The 16,597-nt window shown below is 42.1% G+C and overlaps 1 protein-coding gene across 4 annotated transcripts in view; it reads left to right on the top strand.

Moving 5' to 3' along the window:
- The first annotated feature begins 926 nt into the window (after window positions 1–926).
- Window positions 927–16,597, top strand: part of LOC137425653 (uncharacterized) — a 64,742-nt gene continuing 49,071 nt past the window's right edge. The window contains exons 1-5 of one of the 4 annotated variants that reach the window (XM_078776924.1): window positions 927–1,014; window positions 2,072–2,300; window positions 2,652–2,708; window positions 6,369–6,425; window positions 13,940–13,963. In XM_078776924.1, coding sequence (XP_078633050.1) covers window positions 2,102–2,300; window positions 2,652–2,708; window positions 6,369–6,425; window positions 13,940–13,963 — 337 coding nt within the window. In that variant the 5' untranslated portion in view covers window positions 927–1,014; window positions 2,072–2,101. Of the gene's footprint in view, window positions 1,161–2,071; window positions 2,301–2,651; window positions 2,709–6,368; window positions 6,426–13,939; window positions 13,964–16,597 lie in introns of all 4 variants that reach the window. The other 3 variants (XM_078776925.1, XM_078776926.1, XM_078776927.1) reach the window with 3 other exon arrangements.

Here is a 16,597-nt window from a genome sequence, read left to right on the forward strand (position 1 = left end):
TAAGCCCAAGATCAAACAACATAGCCTAGCTAGGCCTCGGCCTACAGATGTTTGCGAGGGCTGCGTACTCGATCGACTGACCATTGTCGACGAAGCTCTCACTCTACGCAATGCGTATTTTCATATTAGCTGGGTCAAGATTCTGCACAACAGCCTATAGAGTTGAGCACGGCGCACGGAGGTGAGCACGCTGCACTACACATAATCCTGTCTTGTGGTCCATCATTGAGGTGCGCTTGGCGGTTGAATCATCCCGCCCGATGATGAGGCGACGGGACAGAAGATGGAAGTTTGGGAGGCGGGGGCAGGGAGGAAATAAGAAGTCTGGAAAGAACTTTGTGTACGTACCACGTACGTAATAAATGGATGTCCCTATTGCTTACAAAATGCTATTTAATAATCAACAGTTAACCGAAATCAAACGACCTTTATTTGATCAACTGGTCGAGTAGAGGTGTTTATAATATAATTCATTTATCCGGGGCATTGGTCGAGGTACTGAACCTTCAACGTTTTACATGTGATTCCTCCATTGTGACGTCATCGGCAAAAATGTGTTTTAAATTCACGATCTGTTCCTTACGAGTTGTTTTTGTTATTATAAGCTATCTTTTCAGTTTTATTTCCAATTAGCTTCTTCAGCCCTTTTTGTTTATTTGAATTTTTTTGCTGAAATCTTTAGGGAACAAATACATATATGTATTTATCGAACTAACGGCTCAAATATAGGCGGTGTATAGGCTCTGATCATGCAGCGTATTCACTATCTCCCCTCACCCAATGTCCCCAAACTCATTCTCTCATCCATTATGCCGAGAAATATTTGGCAGTTAATAATGTATTAAATATACCGATTTATAAGTATCGCTAATATTGCACGACATTGATGTGTGGAACTGAAATATACATGTTACACCAACCAACCAGCGATCCTCACATTGAACACGGAATTAATCTGCAGATGTGAGGGAGCTTTGTTGAAGTGATGTTTGCGATGTGGTGATGAACGTTGTTGTAAGTGTACACACCCGTTTATACCCCAACGATACGTTCCGTGTGATAATTCCGAATTCCGATATTAAAACTCTATTTGCGAAGAATACAATTGAGGAGATGCGGGATCTCCGTATTCATGGACAATGTCGTACACAGGGGGACAGGTACCGTACCGTAGCACGTTTACACCTGTGATTAAATATTTTAAAACACGTTTATGATATACTCTGTGAACCATTGTTAATGTTCTGAATATAAAGGTTGTTGATGCAGTAATTGAATTCTGAAGTTGTTTTTGGTTACAAACTAGAACGGCACTTTATCGACGTCACGACGTCGACTGATATGGCTCCGCCCACATTATTACATCATTATAATAATTTTGTCACGTTTGATTTAAATCCATTCAGCTGTTCACAAGTTAGCACATTTTTACCTGACTCGACCTCTGACCTTTGGCCTTTGACCTTGGGACCCCCAAAATCGAATCAGTTAATCTTTACATCATTATACATACCCGTTCCAAATTTGAATTTGATCACTTTAGCCATTCTCAAGTTATAGACCTATTACAGACTTTTACCTTTGACCTATGACCCCAAAATCGAATCGCTTGATCTTTACATCATCATACAAGCCTGTACCAAGTTTGAATTGGATCACTTCAGCCGTTCTCAAGTTATAGACCTATTACAGATTTGACCTTTGACCCCAAAATTCTGATCAGTTCATCTTTACATCATTAGACATAAGTGTACCAAATTTGGGCAGACTCCCATCACTGGTTCACAACATATCACGGTAACAGTATTTTTTTTTACCGAACATGACCTCTGACCTTTGCCCTCTTGGCCTCAAAATCTAATCAGTTCATCTCTACCTCGTTATACATATCTGCACCGAGTTTGACTAACATCCCTTTGGAATTTAGATGTTCTGAAGTTATCGCGGTAACGAAAATATTTCATGGACGGATGGACGGACAATTTGAAAACATATTGCCTCCGGCGATTTTGTCGGCAGAGTCATAAAAAACATTTCTCAACGTTTTATTGACTTTTTTTCTCATTTACAGGCGTCTCCTGTGACGTGATATTGACTGCAAATGGCGTCCACGCAAGAAAAGGCAAAGTGCGTTGCCTGGTTTATAGAGACCAAATCAGCTACACAGGTTCAACATCGGTTCAGGACGACCTATGGAAGGCAGCCACCACCGACAAAAATGATTCATGAGTGGCACGAAAGGTTTATGGAGACCGGTAGTATCCTACCGAGGAAGGGGGAAGGCCGGCCAAGCACAAGTGGTGAGAATGTTGAACACGTTCACGAGTCATTTGAGTGCAGTCCCTATAAGTTCATTCGGATACGCATGATGATCTTGGGAAATCCTGACAAAGCTTTAAGAACTAGTCTTTCACGTGCACCAAACCACTTTAATCTCATTATTTATTTATTTATTAATTATGGTTTGAATTTGGTGTGTACGTGTATGTTGTACACTTTGTACCCAAATTGTTGGGCTACTCTATGTCTGAGATAGGGGTCTGTATTCATCAGACATTCAAAAACATGAACATGTTCTCTAACATGAACTTTCCTACACAGTGACTCATCATGGATTTGCCTTTTATTTGAAAAACACTTTGTTGTTGCAGGAATGGCTGATTTGCAGAAGGTCAAGCACGAAGTGGTAGACCATTCTTACACAAATGGTGAGACTTTAGAGGGGAAGTAGGAGATTTTCTGCAGTTTCATTCAAGTTGTGAGCACGGCGCAGTGCTCAGTGACTAAGCAATGGTTTCCCAAATCCTCCACACATCGGGGTGGCCAGACCCTGATCTGCGGAGATCCGAGCACATATTTACTTAGGCTCCTGGCATTTGACGAAACTCCCTTTCTCTCTTCTTCTGCAGATACGAGCCAAAAACAGCATCATGTTTTCGAGCTTGCTTTTTCTCCATGTTCCTTGCTGCACACGTTTCTGAGATCCTGGAAACTTTTTATTTACTTATTTATGTACATTTATTTACAGGGTTTAAAGATCATGGAATAGCTTTCACACAAATATTGCAGTCGGATGCAGACACAGACACCAAACAACGCAGTACTTGACTTCAAGCCAATAGTTCATACAAATCAGATTAAAAGTGATAACCACACAAGATCTCCATCATCCTCATGTGCTAATTAGTCAAAGTGGCATTTCTTGTGAAGTTCCCGAGTTTGTTTGGAAAAGAAATTTCATCAAGGTGGATTAAATGCTTATTTAAATTTGTATTTCAAACAGATGCGGTGACGTAACAATTTGAACATTCGCTTTGAGTCTGGGAGGTGAGATAGAAAGGTGACGTCACAAGGATGACGTCAACAATACGCAGAATGTCCTAGGGAATTGTGTCCCATCTCCCATGGTCAGCCGCATTTTTGAAGTCAAGTCCGCTGTTGTCTTGGGTATTTGACTGCATGTGTGTGCGTGAATTTTTTTTGCATCTGCTCCGTGCGCTTTACACCATTTATAGTGGCCTGCAAAAGTATTCACCCCCCACCAATAATGCCACATTCAGATGAATTACGAATTACGTAGAAACAATTTTTCCAAGCGACCTTTTTTATTCATAACTGAAGAGATGAAGAGATCAAATTAAACTGTTATCATCGAAGGAGGTTTGTGTCAGGAATACCTGAAAATAACATGCTTGCCAGTCCCTGCTGATGAAAAGCAGCCCCGTAACATTATGCTGCCACCACCATGCTTGACAGTAGGGATGGTGTTGACTTGGTGATGTGCAGTGTTGGGGTTGCGCCAAACATAACGCTTTGAATTTAGACCAAAAAGTTCAATTTTTGTCACGTCTGATGACAAAACGTTTCTTCACAGGCCTGAAGTATCATCAGGATGCTTTTTCTTTACGAGCTTTGAGATGTCTTTTTCAGTAATGGCTTCTTTCTTGCCACCTATCCAAGAGGCCAGCTTTGTGAAGAGAACAGGATAATGTTGATTGATGAGCACTGACCCCCATCTCGGACAAAGAGCCTTGCAGATCTTTCAAAGTCATTGTTGGATTTTCAGTGACATCCCCAACCAGTTTCCTGTTTGCCCAGCTGCTGAGTTTGGATTGGTGACCTGATCTGGGTAGAGTCTGGTGGTATGAAACGTCTTCCACTTCTTAATGATGGATTTCACCGTACCCAAGGGGATAATGAGCGACTTTTAGATCTTCAAGAGATGACACTCCTGAATTATGTTTCTCCACCACTTTGTCTGATTTTTTTTTGGAAAGCTCCTTGGTCTTCATGTTTGCTTTGTTGGTTGACCAAGTGAGGGTTTTTATGGTCTCAAATTAGATTGAAGAGAGTGTGGAGAGTCTGTGATTTTGAGGGTTTTGTGTCCACTTCTTCAAGACGTTAGAGGTGTGAGGCAGGGGCACCAACCCAAAGGGGAGAGCATTATTCCATCGGGCTGCGGATGAAGGCCTTGTCGGTGGTTAGAAGTTTGGACTCGCCAAGAAAATGCTTTGCACAACAGAATATGCCCGGTCAGCAGCTGGCTTTGGAAGCAAACGATTTATGGGGTTTGCACAAGAGAGATTGTGGTTGATGGTGAACCACCCCACAAGTTTGAGAGAGCGAAATTCTTTGAAAGGTTTGTATACAAAGTCGAGGCTTGTGTAAGAGCTAACACATAAAACACACAGCACCATAAACAGAAACACACATAAAACATATAATAAAGGGAGTGGGAGACAAGAGGGGGAGAGAGAGAGGGAAGCACACAAACACAACAACAGCAGAGAACAGGGACATCGGGAGATCTGTGGAAGGTAGAGGGTTGGGGTGGGTTGGGGGGGTGGGGCAGGGGTGATGGAAAGGTTCACCAGACAGTCTTTTTGGGAAGACAGAGCGATAGTGTGAGATTCGTCAGGATAGAAAGACATATTGCACACATTGTCCAGCTGATGATTATATCAAGGTCTGGAACAGGAAAGAGGCTGCTGCCTGCCTGTCTGAAGGCTGAGGGATATATTTGTGATCAGCAAAAATATGAAGGTTTTTCAGAAAACCATAAAGAGCGTTGATAAAAATGAGGAATATGATTGGGTCCAAAACACTTGTGGCACTCTAGCTTCAACAGGGACAGGAGATGAGAGGATGCCATTAAGGGCCACATGACTAAGCAAGTACAGGATGTCAGAAAGCCATGAGAGGTGGTGGCCTTGGATTCCATAAGCTGAGGGTGTGTATTGCAAAGCAGGGTGCCAGATTGTCAGATGCTTTAGATATGAACAATTTACAGCTGGATTGACATTCAACCAAGACTAGAGAACATAAAGACGAGTGTTTATGCCTTTAAACGTTTTATTTTTGAATGTTTAAGGCTCGAGGCACGGACTGTATAGCCCTCATGGAGGCCAGACCTTAAATAAATGAGAAGAAATGTGTGTGATGTTTGTTTGCGAGAAAGAGAGATTAAAGCTAGCCCAGTAGCTGTAGCTTGAGTGAGACAGAAAGTAAGACCAGCAATCCTGACACGGAGAGCGTAAGATGGTTCCGGGCATCACTTTAACGTCCTGATTTTTTTTTTTTTTTTTTTTTTTTTGGATACTGAATCGAGGCTCGTGAAAGAGCTAACATTTATTTCACAAACAAATCAACCAGACAAACAAAACATACAAAAAGAGGGAGCGGAAGACAAGATGGGGAGAGAAGGGGAAGCACACAAACACAACATTTGAGAGCAGGGAGATGTGTGGGAGGGAGAGGGCCCGGGGGGAGGAGGCGTGGGAGGGGGTGGGAGAAGTATAAAACACAAGGACACCAAGGACTTCCCGGACAGAAGTTGGTATTTCATAAAGTGGATTTGGGGTGAAATTATGGTGGGTAGAAAAGATCAAGGTTTTGAATGGGGGAAGATAAGAGATGGTGGTGAACAGCAGTTTTAAAGACCTGGAGGGAGGAGTGGGATTGAAGAGAGTGAGGGAGTTTGTTCCAGAGGCGGGAGAAGAGAGGAATGAAGGAGTGAAGGTGAGCAGAGAGAGGACGGTAGTACGGTAGTACTACCCAAGTCCAAGTCAGGACGGTAGTACTACCCTGGGTGGTTGCTGTCTCCAACCTACTACCTGAAGCCTATATTTAGAATAGTCTTTAGAATTTATGACAAATGGAAACACCCACAAAAAATGTTCCCCTCGCTCTGCTCGGCGAAATTATATTTTTCAATGCAATGTTAATTTTTGCCCCCACCCTCCTCCCCCCGAACCTAAAATGATGGATCCACACCTGCTTCAAACCACTAATCACAACAAGGTATATCGTTATGGTAGAGTATAATTGTTGTGTAGGGAAGCTTTTATGAAGAAGGATCTTCTTTGCAGGCATGGATGGGGTGCTGGGCATCAAGAATGAAGTTGTGGATCTTTCTTGTGCAAAAGGTAATTATTTTCATACATATAGCATATGCTTGATATTAATAGTCATTTTACTGTTTGAATATTCAATTTGTAAGTGCACCTTTTTATTAGTTCCCTAACCGAAAGGGACTATAGGTTTGCTCTCCGTCCGTCCATCTGTCTGTCCCACCTATGGTTTTCTGGACTTTTCCCCATACCCTTTAACATATTCAACTGAAATTTTGTACATGGCTTTGTTAGGACAAGTTTGGGTTTCGGGGTGTTTCACAAATTTATGCCCTTTTTGCTTGGAACAAGAACATTAATTGAGACCGGTAGGGGACATGCATTGCAAAGCCATCCTCCATCTTGTTGTTTTGAACTTTCTGTTCAATAACTACCATTTTTACTTCTGCCACCAAAGGTATATGGAGGTTGTGTTTTCACCCCTGTCTGTCTGTTTGTCAGTGACGAGGATAACTAAAAAGGTTATGAACAGATTCAAAAGAAATTTGGTGGAAAGGTTGGGTGTGTAACAAGGATGAATTCGATTTTGGTTCAGGTCCGGATCCAGATCCGGCCAATCAGTGGGATAACTGTTCGGTCTGGCAGAACCTGGCAAGCTGTTCAGCCTGGCGAAGGTATGCGCTCTACCGAGTGCCGTTCTAGTTTAGAAATGGGATACCTGAAGCACATTTTCGAGTCTTTTGCACAAAATGAAATCTACAGGGATTCCCACATCGTGTGACCGAACCATGTTTTTTTAATCAAATGGCAAGGCCTCACTTCGAATATTGTCAACTGTTTTTGTCATCACATGTGTAGAACGACATTGCTGTGATTGAGAAGGTTCAGCATAGAGTGACTAGATTGATTCCGGGCCTAGCTAGACTACGCTTCGAGGAGTGGCTGAAGGAGACAATACTTTGCATATTACATTGGAGGTGATTACGAGGGGATATGATAGATGTTTGTGATAATTTTTGGGTAAAATGCCAGGGGCATTGAAAATGCCCCTTTAAAGAAGGGAATGTTCCTTGTGGCAAAGTATAGAAAAGAAGGGACATTCCATAGCTTGTAGAAAATGCCAAACGATATAAAATAAGGGGCATTCAAAAAATCTTGTATGCATGCTGGACTACCCTTGTGTTCTTAGGAGGAACCAAGTAATGCTCTAGAAAAGTTTATTTAAAGGGGCACCCTACATCTGGCAAATAAAATACATTTACTTCTTCACTCAGGTGTATGAATCAAATTGGCACCCCTTTTGCACATCCCTTTGATAATTATTCAAGACAATATAAAAGACTTCAAAAAGTAAGAAAAAATATATATATTCAACCCAGATGGGACTCAAACCTTCACTCCCCAGCTTGGGAGTCTGATGCCTTATCCATTAGGCCATTAACCCAGCACATGAGATTTGGGTAATAATATTTTGAAGAGTTTTAAAATGTGTATGTATACATATATATTTTTAATATATTTATTTATATATATTTAATTCTAAAACAAAAAATTATCGCACTTAGGTGAAATTTGTTTCGAAAGCCATTAACTAGACCTATTGGCCGATGTGTATTTCAAGTTTCAGCTGGTTTCAATGTATAGTCCTTGAGATATGAGCGCCAACACATTTTAGACGGATGGACGGATGGATGGACGGACGGACAGACACCAACGTGATTTTGAGGGTTTTCTAAATAAAACTCAAGAATGCGGAAACCGATGTTGCTGAAACTTGGAACATATTACCTCAATGTACAAAGCATTTACTTCTGAAATTTGCAGCCGATTTCATCCAGTAGAAGCCGAGAAACGTATTTTCAGTCCCCATGTTAAAGCTGCATACAGAGAAGATACCATACAGTCGTGGCCAAAAATATTGGCACCCTTGCTCTTTTTTCAAATAATGCACCATTTCTTCCAGAAAATTGTTGACATTAAAAAATCCTTTGGTATCCACATATGTATTTCTTTGGTTTGCAGTGGAACAAAAGAAAAGCTGAAAAAAATTACTAAATCTTAGTTTATTCCACACAGAAATCCTAAAATGACCTGGCCAATATTATTGGCACATTTTAGAAGTTGTTAGAAATAATTAGATTTCAAGCAGGTGTTACGTGGTCCCCTCGGTGACTACCTGGTCTCGGTGACCCCCGGACCGTGAGAGGAACTTCGCCAGAAAGTTGTATCACATATGCGCTTTCGCCACGCAATCCATATGAATTCCACCCAAGAGAAAACTGAGTTTCAATGATATATTTCAAGGGTAATGATACCATACAATTTCAATGCTACAATCAAGGATATTTTCCCCGAGCAATCCACCCTCAACAATTCACAATCCACAATCAATCCCCTAGATGATTAAGATGGCCATCTTATATATGTGTGTCCCCTTTTGTACTCACGACCCCCTTTTGGTCTCTGTCCCTCACAATGTCTCTGGGCCCCTCCTGACCAAGATGATGGTCGGCTTCGCCGCACTCGGGCGGTTGAACGAACCCCGGGTGGACGTGTTTCCACCGGGCAGGTATCGTACCGGGGACCACGGCTGCAGCCCCCTCGTGGCCATGCGAAGCGGGTACTGTAAAGCAAGCAAAAGCCACCCGCCGCTTGTACCGCGTTTTAGGCCCCAACGTGCGACCCGTACGCGTCTTTGTAGACGGTGCCGCGAACGGTGCCAGAAGCTGGGTCGGTGCACGGCCCCACGGCAACTTGACGCGTCCACCGGGTAGGTACACGTCCCGGTAACTCCTCTCGCCAGACGGGCTTGGGAACGCCGCTTTTCCACGCGGCGCAAGATCGATCCCACCTTTCGTCGGAGCGGGGCGAGGAAGAAGAATCCTCGTCGCTTCTTCCGACCTCGTGTCTCTCTTCTTCCGTTTCCGGTCTCTTTTTCCAGAAGGGCTCCTGGCCCTCCAACCACAACAACCCTTAATCGACTACACAGTGATAAGCAACCCTGAATCGTAATTCACATACATTCCCATAAATATGTAACACAGGTGATTCTCCTTTACTTTGGAATTGAACTCACCTGTGGTATATTTGAACTCTTGAACACCCTGCAATATAAAAATCACTCATTCAACCAGTTTGAATAGAGAAAAGGAGTCATTCAGCTGTTTTGTGTCACTGTGTGTACCGGCAATGAGCATGGAGAAAAGAAAGAAAACCAGAGAATTGTCTGTTGCGGTCAGACACAAGATTGTAGCCAAGCATGGACAATCTCAAGGCTACAAGTCCATCTCCAGAGACCTTGATGTTCCTGTAACGCAATGTTGTCAGGAAGTTTAAGGCCCATGGCACTGTAGTCAACCTCCCTGGATGTGGCCGAGAAGAGAAAACTTGATCGAAGATTGCAGCGAAGAATTATTCGAATGGTGGAGAAAGCACCTCCATCAACTGCCAAACAGATTCAGGCTAACCTTCAGACACAAGGTACGACAGTTTCACCTCGCACCATCCGTCGCCAACTCGATGAAAGGGGGTTCTATGGTAGGAGATCCATTCTATGAAGCAACAACCTCTTTCGGAGACTGTAAATACCATACTGGGAACATCTTATGGCTTAATCGACATGCGCAATATGGTGGCTATTATGTTTTGCTTAGTCCACACATATTGCCTGTGTTCCTAAAATTGAATTTACAGTCTCCGAAAGAGGTTGTTGCTCAATTTCTTAATGAGGTGTCAAAAACAACAAAATGGAGAATTCTTAAGAAGGACAAACATATTTTGGTACAAAATTAATGTTAAGCAAATATTACGAACAGCAGTTTCAATACACCCATGTTTGAAGAAGAAGTAGAAACTATTATACTATCTTCTCCAGCCATGCGATCCCTAAATATCTCTCAGACATTGACATCCCTCTGAGCAATTGGAACATTCAAATATATATCTCCATTAATGCACTCACTGATGGTTGCGACTGGAGTCAAACCCAGGCTATATGCACAACCTTCTCAACAATTAAGCTCTCAGACCATTAAAACATCCATTTCACAGATCTGTATGTAATCGAGTCTCGACTCAACACCTCCAAGGCAACACCTCCAACCCATCAACATTAGCCAGTTTATGACACCCCAGATTCCATCAAGGTACAAACGGTCCGAGCCATGGGTGCTTCTTAACCCTCTGGAGTCTACAAGCCGAATTTATCGGCTCGAACCACATTCAAATTTACCGCGCAATTACCGCCTCCTGGATTCGATGTGAATCATGGGAATCACATGGAATTTTCTCAACAGGCTCAAATCTGTCTCTAATCTCGTTTGTGATTGGTTGAATGCTCTGATTTATCCAAAAGATGGCCAATGAGGCTGATCATAACGGCAGTTGTTTGAGATACTGCGCGGTGATAAATGGCGGCTCGTCCGCAAAGGGAGCGCCGAATTCCATGTCGTTTTACTGATTTTGTGGCTGATACAGCGGATGGCAATGAACAGGATGAACAGAATGATTCCGATGGAAGTAGACAGGATAATGAACAATTATACCTGTCAAATGATGACAATTTTATTGATTCTGAGGGGGATGATGAAGATGAACATCAACATGGTCAGGGTGACGGTCATGGACATGGCATGTATGGTGACGGCGATGCCTTCCCGATCCCGTTTTGTCTATGGACCACCACAGCTTTCCCAGAGCCAGATGATCGAGGCATTTATTGCCACATCAAGGGTGACCAAGCTCGAACAAGGGATGATTTCATGATGAAAGTTGTAGACCGGGAGCTAAATCTCATAGGGGCCTAGATTAAGGAGTTTGTTGAACACCCATTACATGAAAGGTTTGACACCATAGATAGTTAGTATGGACCTTCTAGATCACTGCCAGGTAGGTAGTCGTCTCAAATTGTGGTAGCACTTTTTTCTACAGGTCATTTTATAAACCGACATGCAAACGCCGTGAAAAGCAATAATATTAAGGGGTAGGGGAAACATAATTTACTATTTCTTAACTTTTTTTAATCACAATGAAGTCATTTTGGTATCAATATGTGCCTAATGGAATGCTCTAACAGTCTAATGCAACTGTATAGCAACACAATAGGTTTTGGAGGAGGTATTAACCAAAATAGGGGGGAGGGAGTGACAAATAATGCTCCTTTTTGGTATCATTTTTAATGTAAAATTCAAAACTTAATATTATTATTGCTTTAATATTCCCAATTTCAAAAACAAACGCAAGCACCTCTCCTTGTGAAAATGTTGGCTTCAGTATGACCCAAACATAAGTATACTATGAACTGAGCACTGAGCAAGTTACAAAAGTCTTAAGAAGTATGCAAACATATGCATGAATAATTAGTCAAGTGCTATGATCTGAATATTTACAGTGCAGGTGAAAGAAATCATTGACCAACAAGCTTCTTTATAAAATGTTACCTAAATATGACTTTGCTAGTGCTTGTATTGCTATGGTACACTGGAAATGAGGTAGCTTTTAGCATTCACAGGAAAAGCAGCTCAAAGTATACCTTCATTGAAGACGGTACCCCATCCAGGCTGATGAAACACAAGTTCTGACCATACATTTCTTTGGTCATATCTTGTTTTAAAACAACAATAATAATGTAGATAATTCATGAAAATGCAATGTATAGTAACAAGATATTCATTTCTCTAGTTTACATGTATCTGTCGTGCAGGTGTATAACACATACTAAACCCCATAAGAAAAGTTGTGCTTAAAAATAGTACTACCTATGTTTACCGTTTAATTCGTCATCATCATCAGACTCTGAGTCATGGAAGGATGAATAGGGGTTGCAACATTCCTCATGTCCCATACGTTTACAAGATTCAGTACAGCCCAAATCGTTGACTTAATCAAACAGTCTGCTCTAGTACATGTGTTGCATCCACAGCGTGTTAATTCTAAGAGTCCACTTGGTGCAGGATCCTTAGTCATTCGGACTGCTTGCAGAGAGTCATTCTCTACTTCCCAACCATGCTCTTCTGGGGGTGGTAAGTGTCGCATGGCATCAAGGGACTTCTTCCAGACATATGCTTGCAAGTTTGCTCGTTTAAGGTGTTGGATAAGGCTGTCATTAGTTGGAGGAAGCCCTTCATTCTTTATGAACTTAGAGGCAAATTATATATATTGTTTCTAATCGTGCTTCTGTAAAATAGTTGACAATCAACAACAATTTTATATAAGAAATTATACCAAAAAGAAGCATTATTTGTCACTCCCTCCCCCCTATTTTGGTTAATATCTCCTCCAAAACCTATTGTGTTGCTATACAGTTGCATTAGACTGTTAGAGCATTCCATTAGACACATATTGATACCAAAATGACGTCATTGTGATTTTAAAAAGTTAAGAAATAGTAAATTATGTTTCCCCTACCCCTTAATATTATTGCTTTTCATGGCGTTTACATGTCGGTTTATAAAATGACCTGTAGAAAAAAAGTGCCACAATTTGAGACTACTACCTACCTAGCAGTGATCTAGAGGGTCCATACTAACTACCTATGGTGTCAAACCTTTCATGCAATGGGTGTTGAACGAGCTCATTTTTGTCAGGTCCCTGCTCCCGGTCTATTGGATCGAGCCTATTGCGGAACAATACTGAACCAGCCAGGGCAAATATTATTGATCCAGAGCAGCCTGTGCGTCACCCTCCGAATGCCCAGGAGTACACTGTTCATGGTCATGTCATACGTCGTCTGCCCGTTGTTATCACAAGAACAGGCAAACGTCGCCAAGGAGAACGGGACTGCGACATTTGCAAAAGGGCAGGCAATAGGCGCCGTCGGTCTGTACAAGAGTGCACAAGATGTGACATTGGCATTTGTAAAGAATGCATCCCAAACCATAGATAGCATGGTTGAGGTGAGGGCACATTTGATCAGTGTTGTTCCTGGCCTCAGAATTCTATGGTGAGGGTTTTCACATTCCTGCCCTTGGTTGCCTCGAGTTCAACCAGTTACTTCAAGTTCAATGCCTTTCATTTGAAGTTTGTATAACTGGAATTGTGGAATTATGGAATTGTTGTGATCTGTAATCTAGCTTGATTTGACTCTGGTATTTTTGCCTTATTTTTTTTTTAGATAAACCCTTGTTGAATGACAATGGCTGTCTTGTTTGTAGCCTGCACGAACTACATTCTCTCCCTCAGAAATACTTGAAAAAAATTACTGGTACTGAATGTAATAATGTATTTTTCTTTTGATGAAATGGTTGTACCTCCTGAGTTGTCCCATAAATGAGGGTCACTGTCCAAATTTCATGCTTCAAAATACACTTTTCGGGGGTCAGTGAGAACCCTGTTCATTGGTCCGGAAATCCTTTTGAGAAAAATGTTTTCCAAACGGGTTTATTGGCTCGAATGTGAAGAAAAGATTCTCACTGGTCTGTAGGTTCATTGGACCACAAATGGAAAGTGGAAAGTGAGCCTTTTTGAACAGTGAACCTTCGGACCAATGACATGAATGAGCTGTAAATGTGCTGTCACCTGAAACATTCCTGTGTTGGATTCCTTCCTCTAAAATTAAAAATAAAGTTTTTCTTGTCAAATTTCTCTTGCAGTCTTTCACAACCTGCTTGTGATGGGTAAGTTCCTGAAAATGTCAAATCTGCGAATTTATGACCCTGTGACCTTGACCTTGATGACCTCTATATTCTGCAAGGGCATTTCATTCTCTACATGATGGTATATGGTCTTTGGGGTGTAACTGGCAATCTTCATCCTGAATAGTGATGGCAAAGATGTATTACACTATTTCTAATGCATTAGCTTAGAAATAACCCAAAGAAAATTGGTCTCGTCCCTCACTAAATGTGCCGCTGTGCCCCAGCAACTTTATGGAAACTTATGAAACTTTATCACATTGAATTTTTTGTCCCTGCTGAGGTCCTTTATGTGAAAAAACATCCTTGCTGTCCACCATATTTTTGTAATGATGTGTGAAAGTAGACTGAAAAAGCATGAAAATGTCAAATCAGCCATTTTATGAGCTTGTGACCTTGATCTTGACTTTGAATGACCTTGGTGACCTTCGTAAAGTGCAAGGACATTTAATACCCTACGTGATGGTATGTGGTCTTAGGGGTCTAACTGGTAGTTTTCCTCCTGAAAATTGACCATTTGTGAAATAGGCATTAAAAATGCTAATGACCTAAATGGTCAGTAGACTGGAAAGGTTATGTAATGGTTTAATAATAATAGTAGACTCCAGAGGGTTAATGCACCCCACGAGCTCCTTCAACACAGCATCGCTTTCACTGTCCACTTGGCTTTGACTATATAATCTTTCCATTTCGGTCCACCTGTCCACACATTAAAAGCTAATTTCCCCTGTCCACAGACCTTGTACAGATGTCTGAGACCTTGTTCGAACACAAAGGGATCAATCACACTGACGTCATACTTCATTCCACAACCGAGATGTCAATCATAACGCAAAGCATTTGATCACAGCTCAACACGAGTGCTCCAACATGCCACCTGATCTCCCACTCGCCCATTCCTCATGGAAGCCCAACCTTGCTCCTGGTCAGGGACGAATGTCATGGCATTTACGGTCACCAACATCAGGTTGTTCTTAAAACCAGCTCCAAGCTCATTTCTTAGCTTCACAATACCGTTCCAAACAACGTCTTCAACGTCACAACTTTCTTGTATTGCGCAGTTGCGTCATCACGCCGAATCACCATGCGGAAACTCCCTCTCGCTTCATTGCGAACCAGAGTTTTATCGATTTCAATTTTGTCGACATGACAAAACACATCCAGTATTTTAGTAATTTAAAATGTTATTTTTTCGATCTTCCATGGATGTCCGGTCAACAGCAACACCCGAGCCTCGACCTGACACGGCGCAAATCACGGTGCATTACGTCATACGTTACGCACGGCGTCCGACTTCCCTTTTCAGTGTGAACCAACGAAAGCGCCTTTTAATTTTTTTTTTTTTTTTTTGTAGATCGTACGTGTCACCTCCCCCGTCTCCTCATGCTGAGCCCGGACTCTTGCACGAACGCTCGATCAATATTAATTATGTACCTCTATTGCTTAGGATGCCGAAACCAACAGTCCGGCTACGAACCATGCAAACTCAAACGACGTATTTCTGAGTCACCACTCCTCATTTTATATTCAACCCCTCATATGGTTTCCCAAATCTTCCACATATCGGGGTGGCCATATCCCGATATGCGGCATCCGAGCACATATATACTTTGGCTCCTGGCATTTGATGCAACTCCCTTTCTCTCTTCTTCTGCAGATACGAGCCAAATTCCTGCATTTTATCTCTCCCAGCTAGGAGCCAAATTCCTGCATTTTATCTCTCCCAGCTATGAGCCAAATTCCTGCATTTTATCTCTCCCAGCTACGAGCCAAATTCCTGCATTTTATCTCTCCCAGCTATGAGCCAAATTCCTGCATTTTATCTCTCCCAGCTACGAGCCAAATTCCTGCATTTTATCTCTCCCAGCTACGAGCCAAATTCCTGCATTTTATCTCTCCCAGCTACGAGCCAAATTCCTGCATTTTATCTCTCCCAGCTACGAGCCAAATTCCTGCATTTTATCTCTCCCAGCTACGAGCCAAATTCCTGCATTTTATCTCTCCCAGGTACGAGCCAAATTCCTGCATTTTATCTCTCCCAGCTACGAGCCAAATTCCTGCATTTTATCTCTCCCAGCTACGAGCCAAATTCCTGCATTTTATGTGTCCCAGCTACGAGCCAAATTCCTGCATTTTATCTCTCCCATTCATGAGCCAAATTCCTGCATTTTATCTCTCCCAGCTACGAGCCAAATTCCTGCATTTTATCTCTCCCAGCTACGAGCCAAATTCCTGCATTTTATCTCTCCCAGCTACCAGCCAAATTCCTGCATTTTATCTCTTCCAGCTACGAGCCAAATTCCTGCATTTTATCTCTCCCAGCTACGAGCCAAATTCCTGCATTTTATCTCTCCCAGCTACGATCCAAATTCCTGCATTTTATCTCTCCCAGCTACGAGCCAAATTCCTGCATTTTATCTCTCCCAGCTACGAGCCAAATTCCTGCATTTTATCTTTCCCAGCTATGAGCCAAATTCCTGCATTTTATCTCTCCCAGCTACGAGCCAAATTCCTGCATTTTATCTCTCCCAGCTACGAGCCAAATTCCTGCATTTTATCTCTCCCAGCTACGAGCCAAATTCCTGCATTTTATCTCTCCCAGCTACGAGCCAAATT

The sequence above is a fragment of the Myxine glutinosa genome, chromosome 4 (assembly GCF_964187855.1).
Source record: "Myxine glutinosa chromosome 4, kmMyxGlut1.1, whole genome shotgun sequence".
Taxonomy (NCBI): Eukaryota; Metazoa; Chordata; class Myxini; order Myxiniformes; family Myxinidae; genus Myxine; species Myxine glutinosa.